At 40.6% G+C, this 17,400-nt stretch overlaps 1 protein-coding gene across 1 annotated transcript in view; it reads right to left on the bottom strand.

Annotated features, from left to right (window-relative positions):
- Nucleotides 1-1,701: 1,701 nt before the first annotated feature.
- Nucleotides 1,702-17,400, bottom strand: part of OSTF1 (osteoclast stimulating factor 1) — a 76,124-nt gene continuing 60,425 nt past the window's right edge. The window contains exons 9-11 of the mRNA XM_030193727.1: nucleotides 9,597-9,675; nucleotides 7,308-7,406; nucleotides 1,702-2,372 (exon numbers count right to left, since the gene is read on the bottom strand). Of these exons, the coding sequence (XP_030049587.1) occupies nucleotides 2,314-2,372; nucleotides 7,308-7,406; nucleotides 9,597-9,675 (237 nt within the window). The 3' untranslated portion in view covers nucleotides 1,702-2,313. The remainder of the gene's footprint in view (nucleotides 2,373-7,307; nucleotides 7,407-9,596; nucleotides 9,676-17,400) is intronic.

Consider the following 17,400-nt stretch of genomic DNA (forward strand, 5'->3'; position numbering starts at 1 on the left):
CACCTGTCCTCCGTTGTTCCATGCTTCTTCTCTGCCCCGGAACAGGTTACTTCCTGTTCTGGGGCAGAGAAGCATAGAACAACGGAGGACAGGCGCGCGCGGCACCCCCCCCAGCGGCGTGCACCCGGCGGGGGGGGGGGGGGTTCCTTCGCGGGGGTGTCCTTTCGCCGGGGGAGGGGTCCGCGCTGCATCAGGGGGGGGCGCTGCACCCGGGGGGCGGGGCGCATCTGCGATCCACCCCGGGTGCCAGCCCCCCCAGGAACGCCACTGCACCCAGCCAGTCTGGTTTACAGGATTTCCACAATAAATATGCATGAACTACATATGCATGCACTTCCTTAATTAAATGCAAATCTAGCTGATGCATATTCATTGGAAATATCCTAAAAGCCTGACTGGCTAGGTGTGTCCCAAGGACTGGGTTAAAAACCCCTGCTTTAGAAGACTGTTCTAAATAAAACGGCACAAAGTGAATTTGGCAGCATAATAAATGTTTTGTATCACATGAGCATATTATATAGGAGGATGTACAATGTCTGCAGTCTTAACCCACTTCCTTCTCTTTAGTGGTTTCACGTACACCACCAAGTGCTGCGAAATAGTATTCAGAGAGGCTCTCTAAAAGGAAACTCTACATTATTTTTCAAGAACCAGGCCCCTAGTTCCTGAAAGCCATTAGGATAAGAAGCAGATGGACTCAGTCACTTTTAGACTTGGTTAAATAATAAATCCCTGCTTTGTGTTTGGTTTTCTTCCATAAATGTGTGATGACTCAAGCAACCTTCATACAGATCTCTAACAAAAGAAAAAAAATCTTTTTTTTTTTCTATTTTACCACATTCTTTTCCTTTTCAGATAGAGTTTCTTTTTTTATTCACAGTTCTCCTTGTGAGCTTAGATATCCCTCTGCATGTTTTGTTTTACAATAAAAATGCTTTAAATACAGGTTGGGTATTTTGCTTCCCTCTTCCCCCTCTCCTTCTCAAAAGAGACATTCACAGTTCCCCTTGTGAGCTTAGGTTTCCCTCTGCATGTTTTTAAAATAAAAATGCTTAAATACAGGTTAGATATTTTGCTTCCCTCTTCCCCCTCTCCTTCTCAAAAGAGACATCTACAGTTCCCCTTGTGAGCTTAGGTTTCCCTCTGCATGTTTTTAAAATAAAAATGCTTAAATACAGGTTGGATATTTTGCTTCCCTCTTACCCCTTTCCTTCTCAAGAGAGACAATGTTGGGGCATATTTTCAAAGCACTCAGCCTTCCAAAGTTCCATAGGTTTCTTTGGAACTTTGGAAGGCTAAGTGCTTTGAAAATATGAATGTCCCCCTCTTTGAGCAGTTCTATGTTCATTACAACCATTTGATATACCGCTTGTCTTATTCAGGTCTATGCGGTTTACAAAAAATTTAAAAAATCAAATATCTAGAAATCTAGAATATTTCTGGATTGTTTAGTGCCTTCCTGAACAAATGAACTGCTGAATTGTGTGTTGGTCCTTTTCCTCATCATCCTGATTACTTATACTCCACCCCAGTTCACTTACAAGTATACAGAAGCGAAAATCATGAAGAAATGCAGCACAAAACAACATTTTCTTTAAAATATTTATTTAGATTTTGATTGTCAAATTAAGAAGATAGTTTACATAAGATATGCTTTGGTTTATTTAGAATAAAATTTCCAGACATCCATCAAAATTAAAAACGAGTCACTGTGAGGAAAAGCAAATACAAAAAAGTGAACCATAAAGAAAAAAAAATCAACAGGTTCATTTAGAAAGGATAAATAGAATTAAAAATAAATGCACTTTTTAAAAAGCTTTTACACAGCTTAGCAATATTTTGCACCTTCTTTACACGTTTTTATTTCATAGGCACAGAGGGGAGAAAGCCCTTAACTCACTGAATAAGGCATCACTTTCTAATGGCCAAACTCAAATTTATGAGGAAAAGTTTGGTCAAAAAGATACTAAAAACCTTCAAGTCACTTTCCTTGCATAGTACTGTACCGTACAAATATATCTTCTGCCCAAAATTTTAGGTCCCTTGTGAGCTCTGGAAGCAAAAACATTTCACAAAAAAGGGGAGACAGTAAACTGTATTGGACCTTTTCCTTGTGCCCTACATTTATGCAGACTTTTTTTTTTGCTCCTTTTGGCCCTACTTTTAACCCATCCTTAAATCTGGCTATAAGTGAGAGGATGTGTTTAGATGAGCTGGGCTTTACTGCTTCGCGGCATGCCATTATTATCATTTCAAAATGAACAAACCCACTCAAGCAAAGAGAAGAAGGCGAACACCATAGTTTGAAGGCAATTAGTCAGAATCTTCATCGTCAAGGTATTCCTCTGCATTGCTTAAAGTTCGCATTATATCTATTAAAGAAAAAAAAAGAAAAAGAGAGAAAGAATTGTCAATACATCAAAGTTTACAGAAGAAGCTGATACTAATTCTAAAAGCTCCTGTCACTGATAACTACAATTCTGGCCTAATTATAAACCGATCATCTTAGATTCGGGCCAATATGAAAAATGCAGTTTAAGTGATTAATTCTGACGCCATTGCTTCCTCATCTGCTCCTGGAACCTCTCTGTATTGAGATAAGCCAAATATCTGCATTCTCTCATGTTATCTATCTGGCTAATCCTTACTGTGGTGCTGAGACTTCTGGCTTTCTATTCTGTTTCTCTAAACTCTTTCTGTGTTTATTTCAAAAAAGAAAAAAAAATACAAAATTGCCTTACTCTGAATCTTGTGCACTGCTCATACTATCTTAAAACTGTTTCTGATATTTGATCGTTTACCACTGGTCTTCATAGAAATTAAATATTTATTTGTGACTTTTCAACTTACTTTGAGGCATATTTTCAAAGCACTTAGCCTTTTCCAAAATTCCATAGGTTTGCACTAGCTCTCCTGCCCCCTCCCCCCACCTTTTCTCTAAAGCAGTCACATGGTCTAGGAGGCGGGGTTTTGTTGCAAAGGACAGCTGTAGTAAGGGGGTCCTTTTACTAAAGTGCACTGAAAAGGGCTTGCAATAGTGTAGGCATGGGTTTTGGGTGCGCGCCAATCCATTTTTCAGCGCACCTGTAAAAAAAGGCCTTTTTTTATTTTTGCTGAAAATGGACGTGTAGCAAAATGAAAATTGCCGCACGTCCATTTTGGGTCTGAGACCTTACTGCCAGCCATTGACCTAGCAGTACAGTCTCATGTGGTAACTGGGCGGTAATGACCTACACGCGCCAAATGCCACTTGGCACGCATCCAATACGCGCAGCAGAAAAGAAAAATTATTTTTCGGACGCGCACCAAAAATGAAATTACCACAACAGCCACGCGGTAGCTGTGCGGCAACTCAATTGTGGCACGTGTTGGGCTCTCGTAGACGCTTACGCGGCTTAGTAAAAGAGCCCCAAGGTGCTTTAAGAAATTGATTTTGCAGCTAACACATTCTGCAAAACAGCAGAAGTAAGGAGGAGGTTCGGAACTATAGAACTGTCAGTCTGAACTCGGTGGTGAGTAAACTAATGGAAATGCTTCTAAAGTGGAGGATTGTGAGGTTTCTTGAATCAAATAAACTGCAGGACCCAAGGCAGCATGGTTTTATGCTGCTTATCCTAGAAATAAAACTGATCAAGTAGTGCGGCAATATTCTACTATAACTTAATCTGATATGTAATACAAAGGTTAGTAGAAAATCTGATGTGTGTATATATTGCGTCTTACTACTGGGTATATTTCTCAGCAGTATATCTGAATAGGGAAAGTCTCATACAGTCACAGGGGTCTCTTTCATATATCGCCTATCATGGCGTACCCCTATTTTGCGACAAATATAATCACAGACAGTCCCTTCCTCCAACCTCTTTTTTATAATATTTTGGATAGTCTCTCTTTTGTACTTTTTTTTTGGTATTTTTACATACAGAGGACTCATTCAACAAGTTCCATGTGTACGTACTATACACCCTTGTGTTGAATAATATATATTTTTTACTAGGCTGTACTAATTTTCAATAGAAATTCATAACTTAGCTTAAATTTCCAGGTGCAGGATCTGCACATCAGATTTTCTACAAACCTTTGTATTGCATATCCCAGAAATAAGCAGTGGATTTTCCCAAGTCCATCTTAATAATAGTTTATGGACATCTTTTTAAGGAAAGTATCCAAACTTTTTTAAAACCTAGCTAAGTTAACTGCTTTTGCCACATTCTTTAGCAATGAAATCCAGAGTTTAATTACACGTTAAGTGAAGAAATATTTTCTACGGTTTGTTTCAAATTTGCTACTTAATAGGTTCATTGCGTGCCCCCTAGTCCTAGTATTTTTGGAAAGAGTATATACATGATTCACCTCTACCCGTTCCACTCCATTCAATAATATAGACCTCTATCATATCTCCCCTCAGCCATCTCTTCTCCAAACTGAAGAGCCCTAGCTGCTTTAGCCTTTCTTCATAGGGAAGTCGTCCCATCCCCTTTATCATTTTCGTCACCCTTCTCTGTACCTTTTCTAATTCCGCTGTTATCTTTTTTGAGATGCAGTGACCAGAACTGCACATAATATTTGAGGTGTGGTCACACAATGGAGCGATACAATGGCACTAAAACATTCTCATTTTTGTTTTCCATTCCTTTCCTAATAATTCCTAACATTCTATTTGCTTTCTTAGCTGCCACAAAACATCCAGTCAGAACAAAATGAATATACTGCAACCTAGAAAAATTTCTGCTGTCCGCAAAACAATTGCCTTCAATGGAGGTAATTTTATAAAGTCATTCTTGACATGGCAATACAAACAACGTTAAACAGCTCTGTGCAGCATCAAATGACACCAAGTAATCGAAGAATTGCTGTCAACAACTGATGAGCATATTCACCAAAAGGAGATCTCAGAGCTTTCATGGCTCTGTGCTATTACCAGTGGCGTTCCTAGGGGGGGGGGCGGTAGGTGCAGTCCACCCCGGGTGCACGCCGCTGGGGGGGTGCCGGGAGCGCCTGTCCTCCGTTGTTCCATGCTTCTTCTCTGCCCCGGAACAGGTTACTTCCTGTTCCGGGGCAGAGAAAAAGCATGGAACGGAGGACAGGCACGCGCGGCACCCCCCCCAGCGGCGTGCACCTGGGGGGGGGTTCCTTCGCGGGGGGTGTCCTTTTGCCGGGGAGGGGCCGTGCTGCATCCGGGGGGGGGGGCTGCACCCAGGGGGCGGGGCGCATCGGTGATCCACCCCGGGTGTCAGCCCCCCTAGGAACGCCACTGGCTATTACTATATATTTTACAAAGCCTTGAGCCATGCGTTATCATTGGTCCAAAAATAACCGCCTATCTCCAAATTTATATTAGTGTCACAATTATTTTCTTTATCTTGACAAAACTTTTGAAGCAAAATGCTTATGCACTTATCTTACAACCATCCCAATGAAGGCTGCCCCCGTTTTGCTAACACTGCACAGGGGAACATCTTAATTCACCAATATGTCACACACACGCCATCACTTGCAACAACTCAATCGTCAACACACATTCTTATTTTAAGACCCTTTGATAGAACAATCTTCAAACATTCACATTCCCTTTTTGGATGTCACTACTGATCTCTTCCACTGCCTCTGAAAACCTTCAGTTCAAAAAACAGATTTATAGAACAGACCAAATTTTCTTATGTTCTAATTTCATAAAGCAACCAATATAACTATTGGTTCCATCTTCCATTATTGATTAAATCAACAAATTGGCACATTAGGGCATGCTTTTATGTTTACATTCAGAACTTCCAGGTCCACCAAATGGAACTGGAAGATCCACTTCTAAATGAAGCAAATTTTTATTCGAATTACCACTCTGTCTACTGAAATTAGTTTAATCAATGTTCATACATTGCACATCAGAGCAGACCAGAAGGAAGCAGCAACAAATACCAAATGTAAGACAAAAACAGTGGAGTAGGCCGCAAATGGAGCAACCAGGTGGAGCTAAAAATGAGAGGAAGCAGCTATAGAAACAAGTCATTCTGGGAGAGTTTGAGTTACAAAATCTAATAAAGTTAAGGACCCAGAACAGGAAGCTTGTCTTTGCTTTAAGCTTCTGACCCCTGATGAAGGCATTTACTGAAACACGGGCCGTGTCGAGTTCAATAAAAGCTGCTTCCTCTCATTCTTGGCTCTGCCTGGTTATTCCATCTGCAGCCTACTACTACACCGTTTTTGTCATACATTGCAAATCGTCAAATTATGGAGAGACATGAACAGTGTGAGCTACCATTAAAGTGAGTTATTTTACTATTAACCTGGGTTATTAGTAACTAGGTCTCAATGCATAAAACAGGACCTGTGCTAAAACAGTACATTAATGATAAATAACCCGTCTTAATGGTAGTGTTGATAATTCCTCCCCCCCCCCCCCCCATGTGTATTAGTCACACAGGGTTTTACCATCAGGGCATCTAAATTTTTGGTGTTCAAACAAGATTTGCACTCAATCACGTGTGTTTTGAGAGCACCAATGTGTCTATAAAATAATGCATAAGCAGAAACCTCTTGACCTAAGTGCTCTCAGTATGTCTCTTCTTTTTTTTTTTTTAATTTGTAGAGACTGTTTATTAAATAAACCCAGGTTACAGTACAGTAATTGAGACATACAATGTAGAAAAATAACCTGCATCAACCTGTACAGCTCAATAAAAGTAATGAAAATGTAACCAGCCTCCTTATTTTAACCAACAAAATTTTTTAACCCACAAATTTCCCCCCCACCCCCATCTCCCAACAATAACCCCCCCTTCACCTTCCCTATTACAAACAAGCTTAAAACTTCCCCTCCTTCAAGCAGAACAAGCCTTCAAAAAGTGTTCCCACACCCGTTCACCTCTTTACAGTTGTCAAACGTTCCATCTCACATATGTACCACAATTTAGAACCCATCATACCAATGAAGGGACAGTGTGTACTTTCCAATGCTTTGCCAAATTAAGACAAGCAGCATGTAGGCCTTTGCACACTAGCAATGACTGCTGAAGAGTAAGTCCCATTGGCTTCCTACCCAACAAAAATACAGCTGGATGCCACTGTACCAATCTACAGTATGTCTCTTCTTAAGGAGATAGCAGTCCAACATACTAGTGGCTAAATGCAAGGAGGACCAGATAAGCAATGCTCAAATCCAGCTTCTGAAGGTCTCACATCACTCAAGACTTCAAGATCTCTGAAGTGCTCATGTATGAGAAACCCAGGATTGTTCTGGAACTTGGTTAAATAAGATTTACATATGAACCAATGAGTATCAGACAGTGAATTATAAACCAATGGGATACCTTGGTCTGGTCTCTTTTTGAGCAAGGAAGCACACTGAGCATTGGTGGCCATGTCCACAGCAAGTTTCCTCTCGTTATTCCTTAAATCTGTTCTAGCACCTTTGAAAGGGAAAAAAACAGCACGAAATTAAATTTATTTTTATATACATGAAAAGCTTCCTTGTCAAAGCTTTTCTTCTTCTGAAACTCCTTTCATCCCTGAAGAACCACCTCTGGTCAAGCACATTAACAAGACTGATTAAAAGCTTTTGCACAAGGCAGAGCCACAGAAGAGACTGTGGCATTCAGTCTTAAATCACTGTCATAAGAGCATAAGAATAGCCACGCTGAGTCAGACCATCTAGTCCAGTATCCTGCTTCCAACAGTGGCCAATTGAGGTCACAAGTACCTGACAGAAACCCAAGGCTAGGAAACCACATGTGGCTCACACCTCCTCCTGCTTAGGGTCCACACCAATGTTCCCTCTAAGTGGAGCACATAAGTGATTGCTCATACATTTTAGGAGCGTTGTTCACAGATTTTTACATGGTTGCTCACAAAAATGCTTATTTGTACAATATACAGAAATGCATTGCTAATAACAGCACTCAAAAATGGTTAGTTTTTAAAAGGTCACATGAAAAGAAACTGACCCACACCAGGCCACTCCTTAGAGGAAACACTGGTCCACACCCCACCCCCAATCTGCCTACTTGATGATAGGAATTGAAACATTCTCCCCTGGATTCTACATAAGCTGCCCAAATTTGGGCACGCTCCCGAGATGCACACGTAAATTAATTGGCTAAGGAGCTCTTAACTGTCGATAACTGGGTGTAACAACCAATTGCTCATGTTAATTGGCACCAATTAGGATTTCTATGCACATCTGGCTGCGCACTATAGTGTGCCTCTCAAAAGAGGGTGTGGTCATAGGTGTGTCGGGGTATTCCAAAAATGTTGTGCACGTTGTTACTGAATACCGGGTCAGCACGCCCAACTTGGACTCCAGCCTTTACACCCGGTTTCAGCAGGCGGAAGTCTGGTGCCCAAGGTTAGGGTACCGGAATCAGCGCTAAGAGCGATTGGCCCTTTATAGAATCCCACTTAGCACTGATCTTTTCTGGTGCCCATTTTTGAGCGTCATTTACAGAATCCAGCCCTCTGTGTCTACAATTCAGTTGCAGAGTTACAGAGGGCCTTGCACAGTCATTAACACCTGGGTAAAGAACCCACTCTAAAAACTGCCCTTCTCTGCCCAGCTGAAAGTACATGTGGGCTCCCATAGCCTTCATGCTGTATTTATTTTTCTAAAACATTTCTAGATCATCAAGAATAAAAGAGATCTGCTCAGGGAGGTATTTATTGTAGCAGAAAAAAAGAACACATATATGGGATTTCTATAAGGACATGTGTTGTTATTACACATCTTCCCCACCAGCTACGCACACAAATAGAACTTGTAAGGTAGAAAGACATTTTGGTGTGCATACTTTCCAGCTCTATTAAGAGAGAGCTGCTCTTAGAAAATTAGCTGCTACTGGCTACAGAAAAAGTGCTTTGCAACCATAAGAGCCTCTAAACACTAAGATGTATTTAAAAAAAAAAAATTACATTTCATTGTGATTAAGACTCGTGATTTATTGTGTGACAAGGCAACCGTGAAAAAAGCACCATTAGAAATTCACAGTCTGACATCAGAATGGAGGATCACACAGGGGTCCTTTAACGAAGCTGCGGCAAAGGGGGGCCTGCTCTGGCGTTGGCGTGTGCTTTTGACACATGCCGAGGCCCCCTTTTACTGCAATGGGTAAAAGGCAGGTGAGCCACTTGCCGCGCGGCCATTTCAGGGGGAGCACTTACTGCCACCCATTGAGATGGCAGTAAGGGCTCCTGCGCTAACCAGACAACGCACAGCATTGCCCGATTACCGCCGGGGTACACATTGCCACTACAAAAACTGAAATATTTTTGCAGCACCGGAAATGGCTCACACTGGGGCAGGGAACTTTGGGCTTACTGCCGCTTCTTAACAGGGCCCCACAGTATTTAAAGTGAACCAAATACTAGCATGACTTTTACAGATTCTGCACCGTGGATAAGCCCATTAGGTAAAAATAAAGGAAAAAAAATGTACACATCACTATGCAACCTGCACAATTCTTTATAATATAACTCCCCCTCCCCCTCAAAAAATATCATTTCATAAGCTGTTGCCAGCTTCAGGTTTAGAAGAGAATTTGATACATGATGAAGTTTATAAACCATTATGCTGTGTTGAGTATTGGTTACTTCATTGCGCTCCTTACCCTTTGCCAGCAATAGTTCCACGATGTCTCCATACCCTTTCCATGAGGCAGCATGTAACGCTGTGTCTCCTAACTTGTTCTGTGTGGTTGAAACAGATAACAACACATTCAGAGTCAGACACACACATGTGCATTCCAGTTCTATGCAGGCACACATACATTTTCGTATGCCTTACTTTTTCCAGTACACTCTTTGGATTCCATGTACAAAATCTAAAGGAGGGTTGGTATGCATCATTCCACACAATGCATTGTAGATGCAGCTAATCATCCGCGAGAACTGTTATCTTGTAGTGCGATCTTTGACGCAGGGTTCTCAGGCTGAAAATTAGCATCTCAGTTTTCACCTGGGGACCACATGGGGTTCTTTGACCAGAATATCACCCAAATAGTGGCTAGTATTCCAAGTGTGGATGTAGAAGATAATTTATTTATTTATTATATTTGTACCCCGCGCTTTCCCACATAAAGCAGGCTCAATGCAGCTTACATAGTAAAAAGCATTACAAAAAACACGTAATAAGAATATTACTGTGAAAAGCACAGTGGCAACAATGCCCAAGAATATATGAATTATAATAGGGAAGGTAGACAAGGATAGGATAGAAAAGGTAAAATGGAAGGAGATTGGGAGGGATATGGTAAAAAAGGATGGACAGGAAAAGATTGGAGATTGAGTACAAGGGGATTTGAAAATGAGGTGAGAGGTATAATTAGTGTCAGAGTCAGTGTCATTGTCAGAGTACTGTAGTATTGTAGGTGGGCTGGTAGAATTAAGTTGGTCCATTAGGGTAAGCTTGCTTGAAAAAATGGGACTTAGGGTAATGAGCAGGATGAGGTAGATAATGAGTGGGGAAAAAGAAAACCCCTGGAAATGGCTTGTACGGCAGTAACCGCTGCGCGCTGCCTGGTTACTGCTGGGTTAGCGCGGAAGCCCTTATCGCCACCTGAACAGGTGGCGGTAAGGGCACCCCGCTGCATGGCCATGCGGTAAGAGTTCTCTGGGGTCTTTTACCCGCTGCGCTAAAAAGGTTCCCGGCGGGCAGGAAAAACAGCTAGCGCAGGGCCCTTTTTCTTGCAGCTTCGTAAAAGTACATCTATGCCAGTTATTATATAATACACCCGCTCTGCGCCTAATATAGGCATTGGGATTTACGCCAAGTAAAACACTGCCTAAATGGATGCAACCAGATTTGGTTGTGTGGAGAGGCGCTCAGCGTATTTTATATACCGTGCAGAAATTTAAGCCTATTCTATAAAATTTAGGCATACTTTAGAGAATATGCCTAGGTGTATTTTTTTTTCTGTGCAGATTTTTCAGGTGCCATATGTAGAATCTAGCCCTAAGCACTTAAACAGTTAGCACTGAATATCGGCTTAACCAGTAAAGTTGAAATGGTCAAAAATGAAACCAGATATTCAACGCCGGTTGCCAGAAACAGCCCGGCATTGAATATCCAAGTTTAATGCTGGTGGCGGACACAAAAAGCACTGCCTGCTGTTGGCTGCATATCGGGGAGTTAGAAAATACACTTTTTTTGGCAGCTGTTTATGTAGACCCAATGCATCACATTCTTCTGGATAATGAACAGCTGACTAAAGGGAAAGGTGATCTGTGTGAGGTCACAGTTAGGATGAACAGGTTGCAAGAATGTCAGGAGGAAGAAGTTGAAGAGGCTAAAGGCACTGTAGCACTAACATCAACTGAAGATGAATTTGATTTTGATAAAAATCTGGATCAGAAAGAGCATGCAAAGCGTCTCCACATAGAAAAGGATTCCTCCAAACACAGAGAACAAATTGAGTAAATTTCGTTAATTTCTTTCTTGCACTAAAAAGTTGAAAAATGTGATCATTCATCAAAACTAAGGGGCACCTTTTACTATGGCGCAGAAGTGCCTACATGCATCCAACACATGTCAATTTGGAACTACCGCCCGCCGGCTACCGCGAGCCCCGGGTGGTAATTCCATTTTTTACACAGATCCGCGACGTGCATCCAAAAATATTTCTTTTCTACCGTGTGGCGCTAACCAGGTAGTCATTGGCAGTGTATGCACACTGATGATTACTGCCTTGTTAATGCATGAGACCTTACCACTAAGTCAATGGGTGGTGGTAATGCCTCAGGCCCAAAATGGACGTGTGCCAATTTTTATTTTGCTGCACATCCATTTTCGGCCAAAAAAAAAGGCCTTTTTTGCAGGTGCACTGAAAAAATGGACCTGCGTGCGTCCAATATACACTTCTACAACAGTGCAGTCCATTTTTCGGAGCACCTTAGTAAAAAGACCCCTTATAGTGCAAAAAACCATTCCATTATATCCTGAAATTGTTAAGAGATGTTGCTCTGGTGGTTACTGCTTTACTACTGACCCGAGTTACTGCTGAGAGGTTGTTCTCTGCTCTGAGAATAATTAGATCACATTTGAGGGCATTCATGAAGGAGGATCAGACTGAGGTGATTCTTTTTCTGAGGACAAATTTTTCAAAGATTTACTTAAAAATTTCTCCTGTGTGCTACTGAATTCCCCAGTTTGTGGATCTGAGTTGGATATATTAGAATAGTGTAAAAATTTTGATAGTTATCATGAAGATATAGGTTACTTTGTAACTTATAAATGATTGATTTTTTTTCCTTGAATACCAACTTTTCTGTATAAGTTGTTCATTTTTGCTTATTATTTTGAATTACTTATGAATAAAAATATTAAGTGCGTAACAGTGTATTGAATATTTCTGACAGCATTTTTTTTGTTCCGATTCTTTGTTCAAACTCCAAATAAATATATGTGGTGGTCGATTAGTCCTAATTTTGTATATAAATAAATATCCTATGTTTTTGTAATTAATCAAATTTCTCTTAGATTTTACTACATATAGTAGGAGTCAGATTCGGAGTGTAGAAAAATAGAAGGGTCAATGTTTGGTGTACGACTCCACAGCCCTGGTGTTAAGTATTGATGCAGCTCTGTTATACCACGTAGCTTCAACTACATTTAGGGGTCCTTTTGCTAAGGTGCGCTAACAGATTTAGCACGCACTAACAATTAGCGCGCACTATATGATAAGATGCCCATTATATTCCTAAATCGGTTAGCACACCTTAGTAAAAGGACCTCTAAACCCGAGAATCTGTGAATTCTTCAAAAAGAATTTGAATGTTTAAGAGACAGTGGTAAGCAAAAGCACTCCGAGTGATTCAAATGGGACAGGTTTTTGGGATATCCATAATGAATATACATACAATATACTCAACAACTATTGCACTTATATTTATCTTTATTACATCAATTAATCTCATAAACTAAACAATTGTTGTCTAAAATCCCCATATATCTATCATTCATTCAATCATTCACTCTAATTCAAATCTAATATCAAAAAAATATGTGTGGGCGTCTTTGGAGGCGTGGCCACCGGCAGGTCCAGGATCAGTAAATTTGAGCTAGGGTATTTAAACTCAGTCTCCCTGAAGCCTTGGTATGCGCATGTGTGGGCGTCTTTTTAGGCGTTGCCACCAGCACATCCAGGATTGCTGAATGTTTGGCTACTTGTACAGCCGGTAAGAGTATACAATATTGGGTTTTAAAAGGGTTGAAATAATTTTTGTGTAATATAAATGTATGGTATTATTGTTGTTTACTTAGATTATCGACCCCTGAAGACGCAAATCTTGCGAAACACGATCGTGTAGGGTCTGTCTGAGTACAATTGTTTTAGTTAACAAAAGAGAAGACAGCTTCTGTGAAGCAGTTTTGAAGTTCTAGGAAAAGATTCAACATTAGTCCCGTGAAGAGTGGAGTTACGGTGAATGGAACTGCTGTCATTCAGTATTATTGCACTTAGTAAATCAATCATGGTTTACGATGGACTGTAAAGCTTTGTTTTAAACCTGCTGTGGTGGGTAATTGACTTTATCAATGGATTGATTTTCACACGGCCACAGAGAGCCTGCATCAGTTCAGATACGATCGCAAAGAAGAAAAAGTGCTTTGACTGACAGAGCAATTAACAAAGTTTCACACCAGTGTTGTTAATGATGAGAGTATAATTTGTTAAAAGACTATAAATGTAACTTTGACTCCAGGAATTCTGATGTTATAGAGTTGGTAAAAAAAAATTTTTGATATTAGATTTGAATTAGAGTGAATGATTGAATGAATGATAGATATATGGGGATTTTAGACAACAATTGTTTAGTTTATGAGATTAATTGATGTAATAAAGATAAATATAAGTGCAATAGTTGTTGAGTATATTGTATGAATTTAGTGCAACTATTTATTGAATGATACCTTAGACAACATTGTAATGAATATACATGAGATATAAAAGGCAGTGCATACAGATCTATTTATTTTGGATATCCTGAAAGGCTGAGCTGTCTCCAGAACCTGAAGACTGAAGGTGCATGAAAATTGGAAAGCCAAGGAAGACATTTTAGGGGCTATTCATTAAAGGGTGCTAAATATTCCAGGTATCATGTGACTGCTGCATTCAAGTCCTGCATATACATTCATGCATGTATATAAATTTCAACCAAAAGTTTTTCTATGTACAATCATATATTTGTGCTTTACTGTTTTTGTGAATATAAAATGAAACCAAGAACCCTAGAAGTGGTTTCAAAGCTCAAACAATTCCCTGCCCTGAGTATAATACATCAGGTTTATTTGATAAAGAAGTGCTAAAATATAATATTTTAGTTTTAGCATTATTAAGTTTTAGCTAATTTTGCGATGCCCAAAAGTGAGTTTTTTCTATACAATCTATAAATAAATTCTCTGTTGCGGTGCCCTTAGACAATAATGGCACCAAAATAAAAATATCAGCAACATATGAGAAAACATAATACAAAGAGTAATTTAGACAATCCCCCAAGGAACTCATAAAGATGTTCAACAAAATAGGGGATAAAGGTGAGCCCTGAGGAACTCCATAAGCCGGGCTCAAGAAAATTCTCCATTCTTAACACAGTACCGCCTAGTTTTTAAAGAATTCTGTAAACCAATTCAAAACTACTCCAGAAAACCCAAATTCATCCAATTTATTTACCAATAGAGTATGGTCAACTGTATCAAAAGCTCCAGGTATGTCAAATTGCACTGATGAAATGTTTTGGCTTAATAATTTCCTGAATTCTTCCCGAGGGATACATTTCGCAACCTGATACAGTCAATGGTACTAAACCACGTCGACTACTGCAATGGCATTTATGCGGGATGCAAAGAACGAACCTTAAAGAAACTGCAGACTGCTCAAAACACGGCAGCCAGACATATTTGGAAAGACACGATTCAAAAGCGCAAAACCCCTCTGCGAAAAACTACACTGGCTCCCAATCAAAGAACACATTGCTTTCAAAATCTGCACCCTGGTTCACAAAATTATCGACAGTGAAGCCCCGGGATACATGACAGACTTGACCGACCTACCAGCTAGAAATACATCCAAATCAACACGAACATATCTAAATCTGCACAACCCAAGCTGCAAAGGACTAAAATACAAATCAACTTACACATCCAGTTTTTCCTACATAACCACACAACTGTGGAACGCATTACCGAAAGCCTTGAAAACGACTTATGACCACCTCAACTTCCGGAAAACACTAAAAACTAACCTGTTTAAAAAGGCATACCCTAACGATCCAACTTAAATGTCTGATCTCTGCAACACAACAAAACTAAAGTACGTAATGGACATAACACAACTCTCCCGCTGTACGATTCCCTAATGTGGCTGTGCCACACAAACTTTACCTACCACAACATCACTTTGTATTTGTTCACGCCAGTGTCGGCAAACGCCTCTCCGGTACTATGTAAGCCACATTGAGCCTGCAAATAGGTGGGAAAATGTGGGATATAAAAGTAACAAATAAATAAATAAATAACTTGAGATTCCATTAATTTGGCTAATCATGGTATGTCTGTTAGTCATCTAATTCTGATCCAGTTTACCACCTTGGGACCCACACCAGGGTGCTCAGCTTATCCATAAGCCTCCCATGAGGAACCGTATCAAATGTTTTACTAAAATCTAAGTAGGCCCCATCCAGTACTTGCCCTCAATCACCCTGCTACTAAGTAGTAAATTTAAAACGAATTGAAGAAAATATTTCTTCACTAAGGGGCCCTTTTACACAGGCGCATTGGGCTCTACGAGCGTGCAGCGCGCATCAAAATGAGACTACCGCCAGGCTACTGCACCTCCTTGGAGATAATTTCAGATTTGATGCATGCCCGTAATGCCTGGATGATTTATTTATTTCCTCCCACGCACAGTGTTTCCAGTGGTAACCAGCATTTGGCACGCGCTGACCAGTTACTGCGTGTGTAGCACGTGAGCCCTTATCACTAGATCAATGGGTGGCATTAAGGGTTCAGGCCAGTTTTAGGCAAGTGCTGGTTCAGTTTTGCCGCATGCCCATTTCCCGTCCCATTAAAAAAAAAAGCCCTTATATTTGGAGTCCAAGCTACTGCCCTTGATAGATGAGGGAACTAGAGGACAGTTGAATGAACAAATAAGTGTGGAAGAAGTGGAGGGGGCGATAGGGAAAAGTGCGTTGAACAAGACACCTGGAGCTGACGGGTATAGAGCCGAGTTTTACAAACTAATGGGTACGGAGATCACAACCCCGTTGGCTGCTATGTTTAATAAAATTATAGAATTAGAATCTATGCCGCAGTCCTTAACGGTAGCACAAATAATTGTACTGCCAAAACCTGGTAGGGACCCGTTGTTGCCAGAATCTTATAGGCCGATCTCTTTGCTTAATTTTGAAGCGAAGTTGATGGCAAAAGTTTTAGCTAATAGAATGGCTAAGGTACTTCCAGAAATTATACATGAAGCACAGGTAGGATTCGTGAAGGGAAGATCAATCACCAAGAATGTAAGGAGAATTTTGACTTCTTTGGAGCAGAGATCAAAGAGAGGGATACCATCTATTCTAGTAAGTTTTGATGCAGAGAAAGCATTTGATAAAGTGAGATGGGACTTTATGTTTGAAGTATTGAGGGCATATGGCTTTGAGGGTCTCTTTGTTTCAGGAATAAGAGCATTGTATGCGGAACCACAGGCCACAGTGTTGGTGAATGGAATGTCGTCAGCGATGTTTCCAGTCCTACGGGGTACCCGGCAGGGATGCCCTCTATCGCCGCTTCTTTTTGTGTTGACTTTAGATCCCTTAATTAGAGAGATACTGACAACAGATGATATTCAGGGGGTTCAAGTTGGGGAGGGATGTTTCAAAGTAGCAGCATTTGCTGATGACATACTGGTACATCTGGAGAGTCCTCGAAGTTCCTTGGTGGCTCTTTTGGAAATTTTTGGTGAGTATGGAGACTTTGCAGGTCTCCAACTGAATTTGGGGAAATCGGAGGCTTTACCTTCCTCAGTCCAAGTGAAGGATGAATGGAGAGAGGGTTTCCCTTTGAGGTGGGCATCAGATTCATTTCGTTATTTGGGGATTAATTTAAGCATGGATGTGACAAATTTATATCAGCTTAATGTGGGGAAACTGATTGAAGATACTAAGGAAAAGTTGGAGCGGTGGCGTTTATTGCCAATTTCTTTAATGGGTAGAATTAATCTGATAAAGATGGTTCAGTTTCCAAAGTGGTTATATGTTCTTCAAATATTGCCTATACGCCTTCTTCAGAAAGATTTGAGATTATTTTATAAATGGGTGAGTGCTTTTTGTTGGGCAGGGAAAAAGCCGAGGCTGAGAATGGCACTATTGACAGGTCATTGGAGGCAGGGTGGTCTGGGACTGCCAGACTTGAAGTTATATAAC

This window comes from Microcaecilia unicolor, chromosome 2 (genome assembly GCF_901765095.1).
Source record: "Microcaecilia unicolor chromosome 2, aMicUni1.1, whole genome shotgun sequence".
Classification (NCBI taxonomy): Eukaryota; Metazoa; Chordata; class Amphibia; order Gymnophiona; family Siphonopidae; genus Microcaecilia; species Microcaecilia unicolor.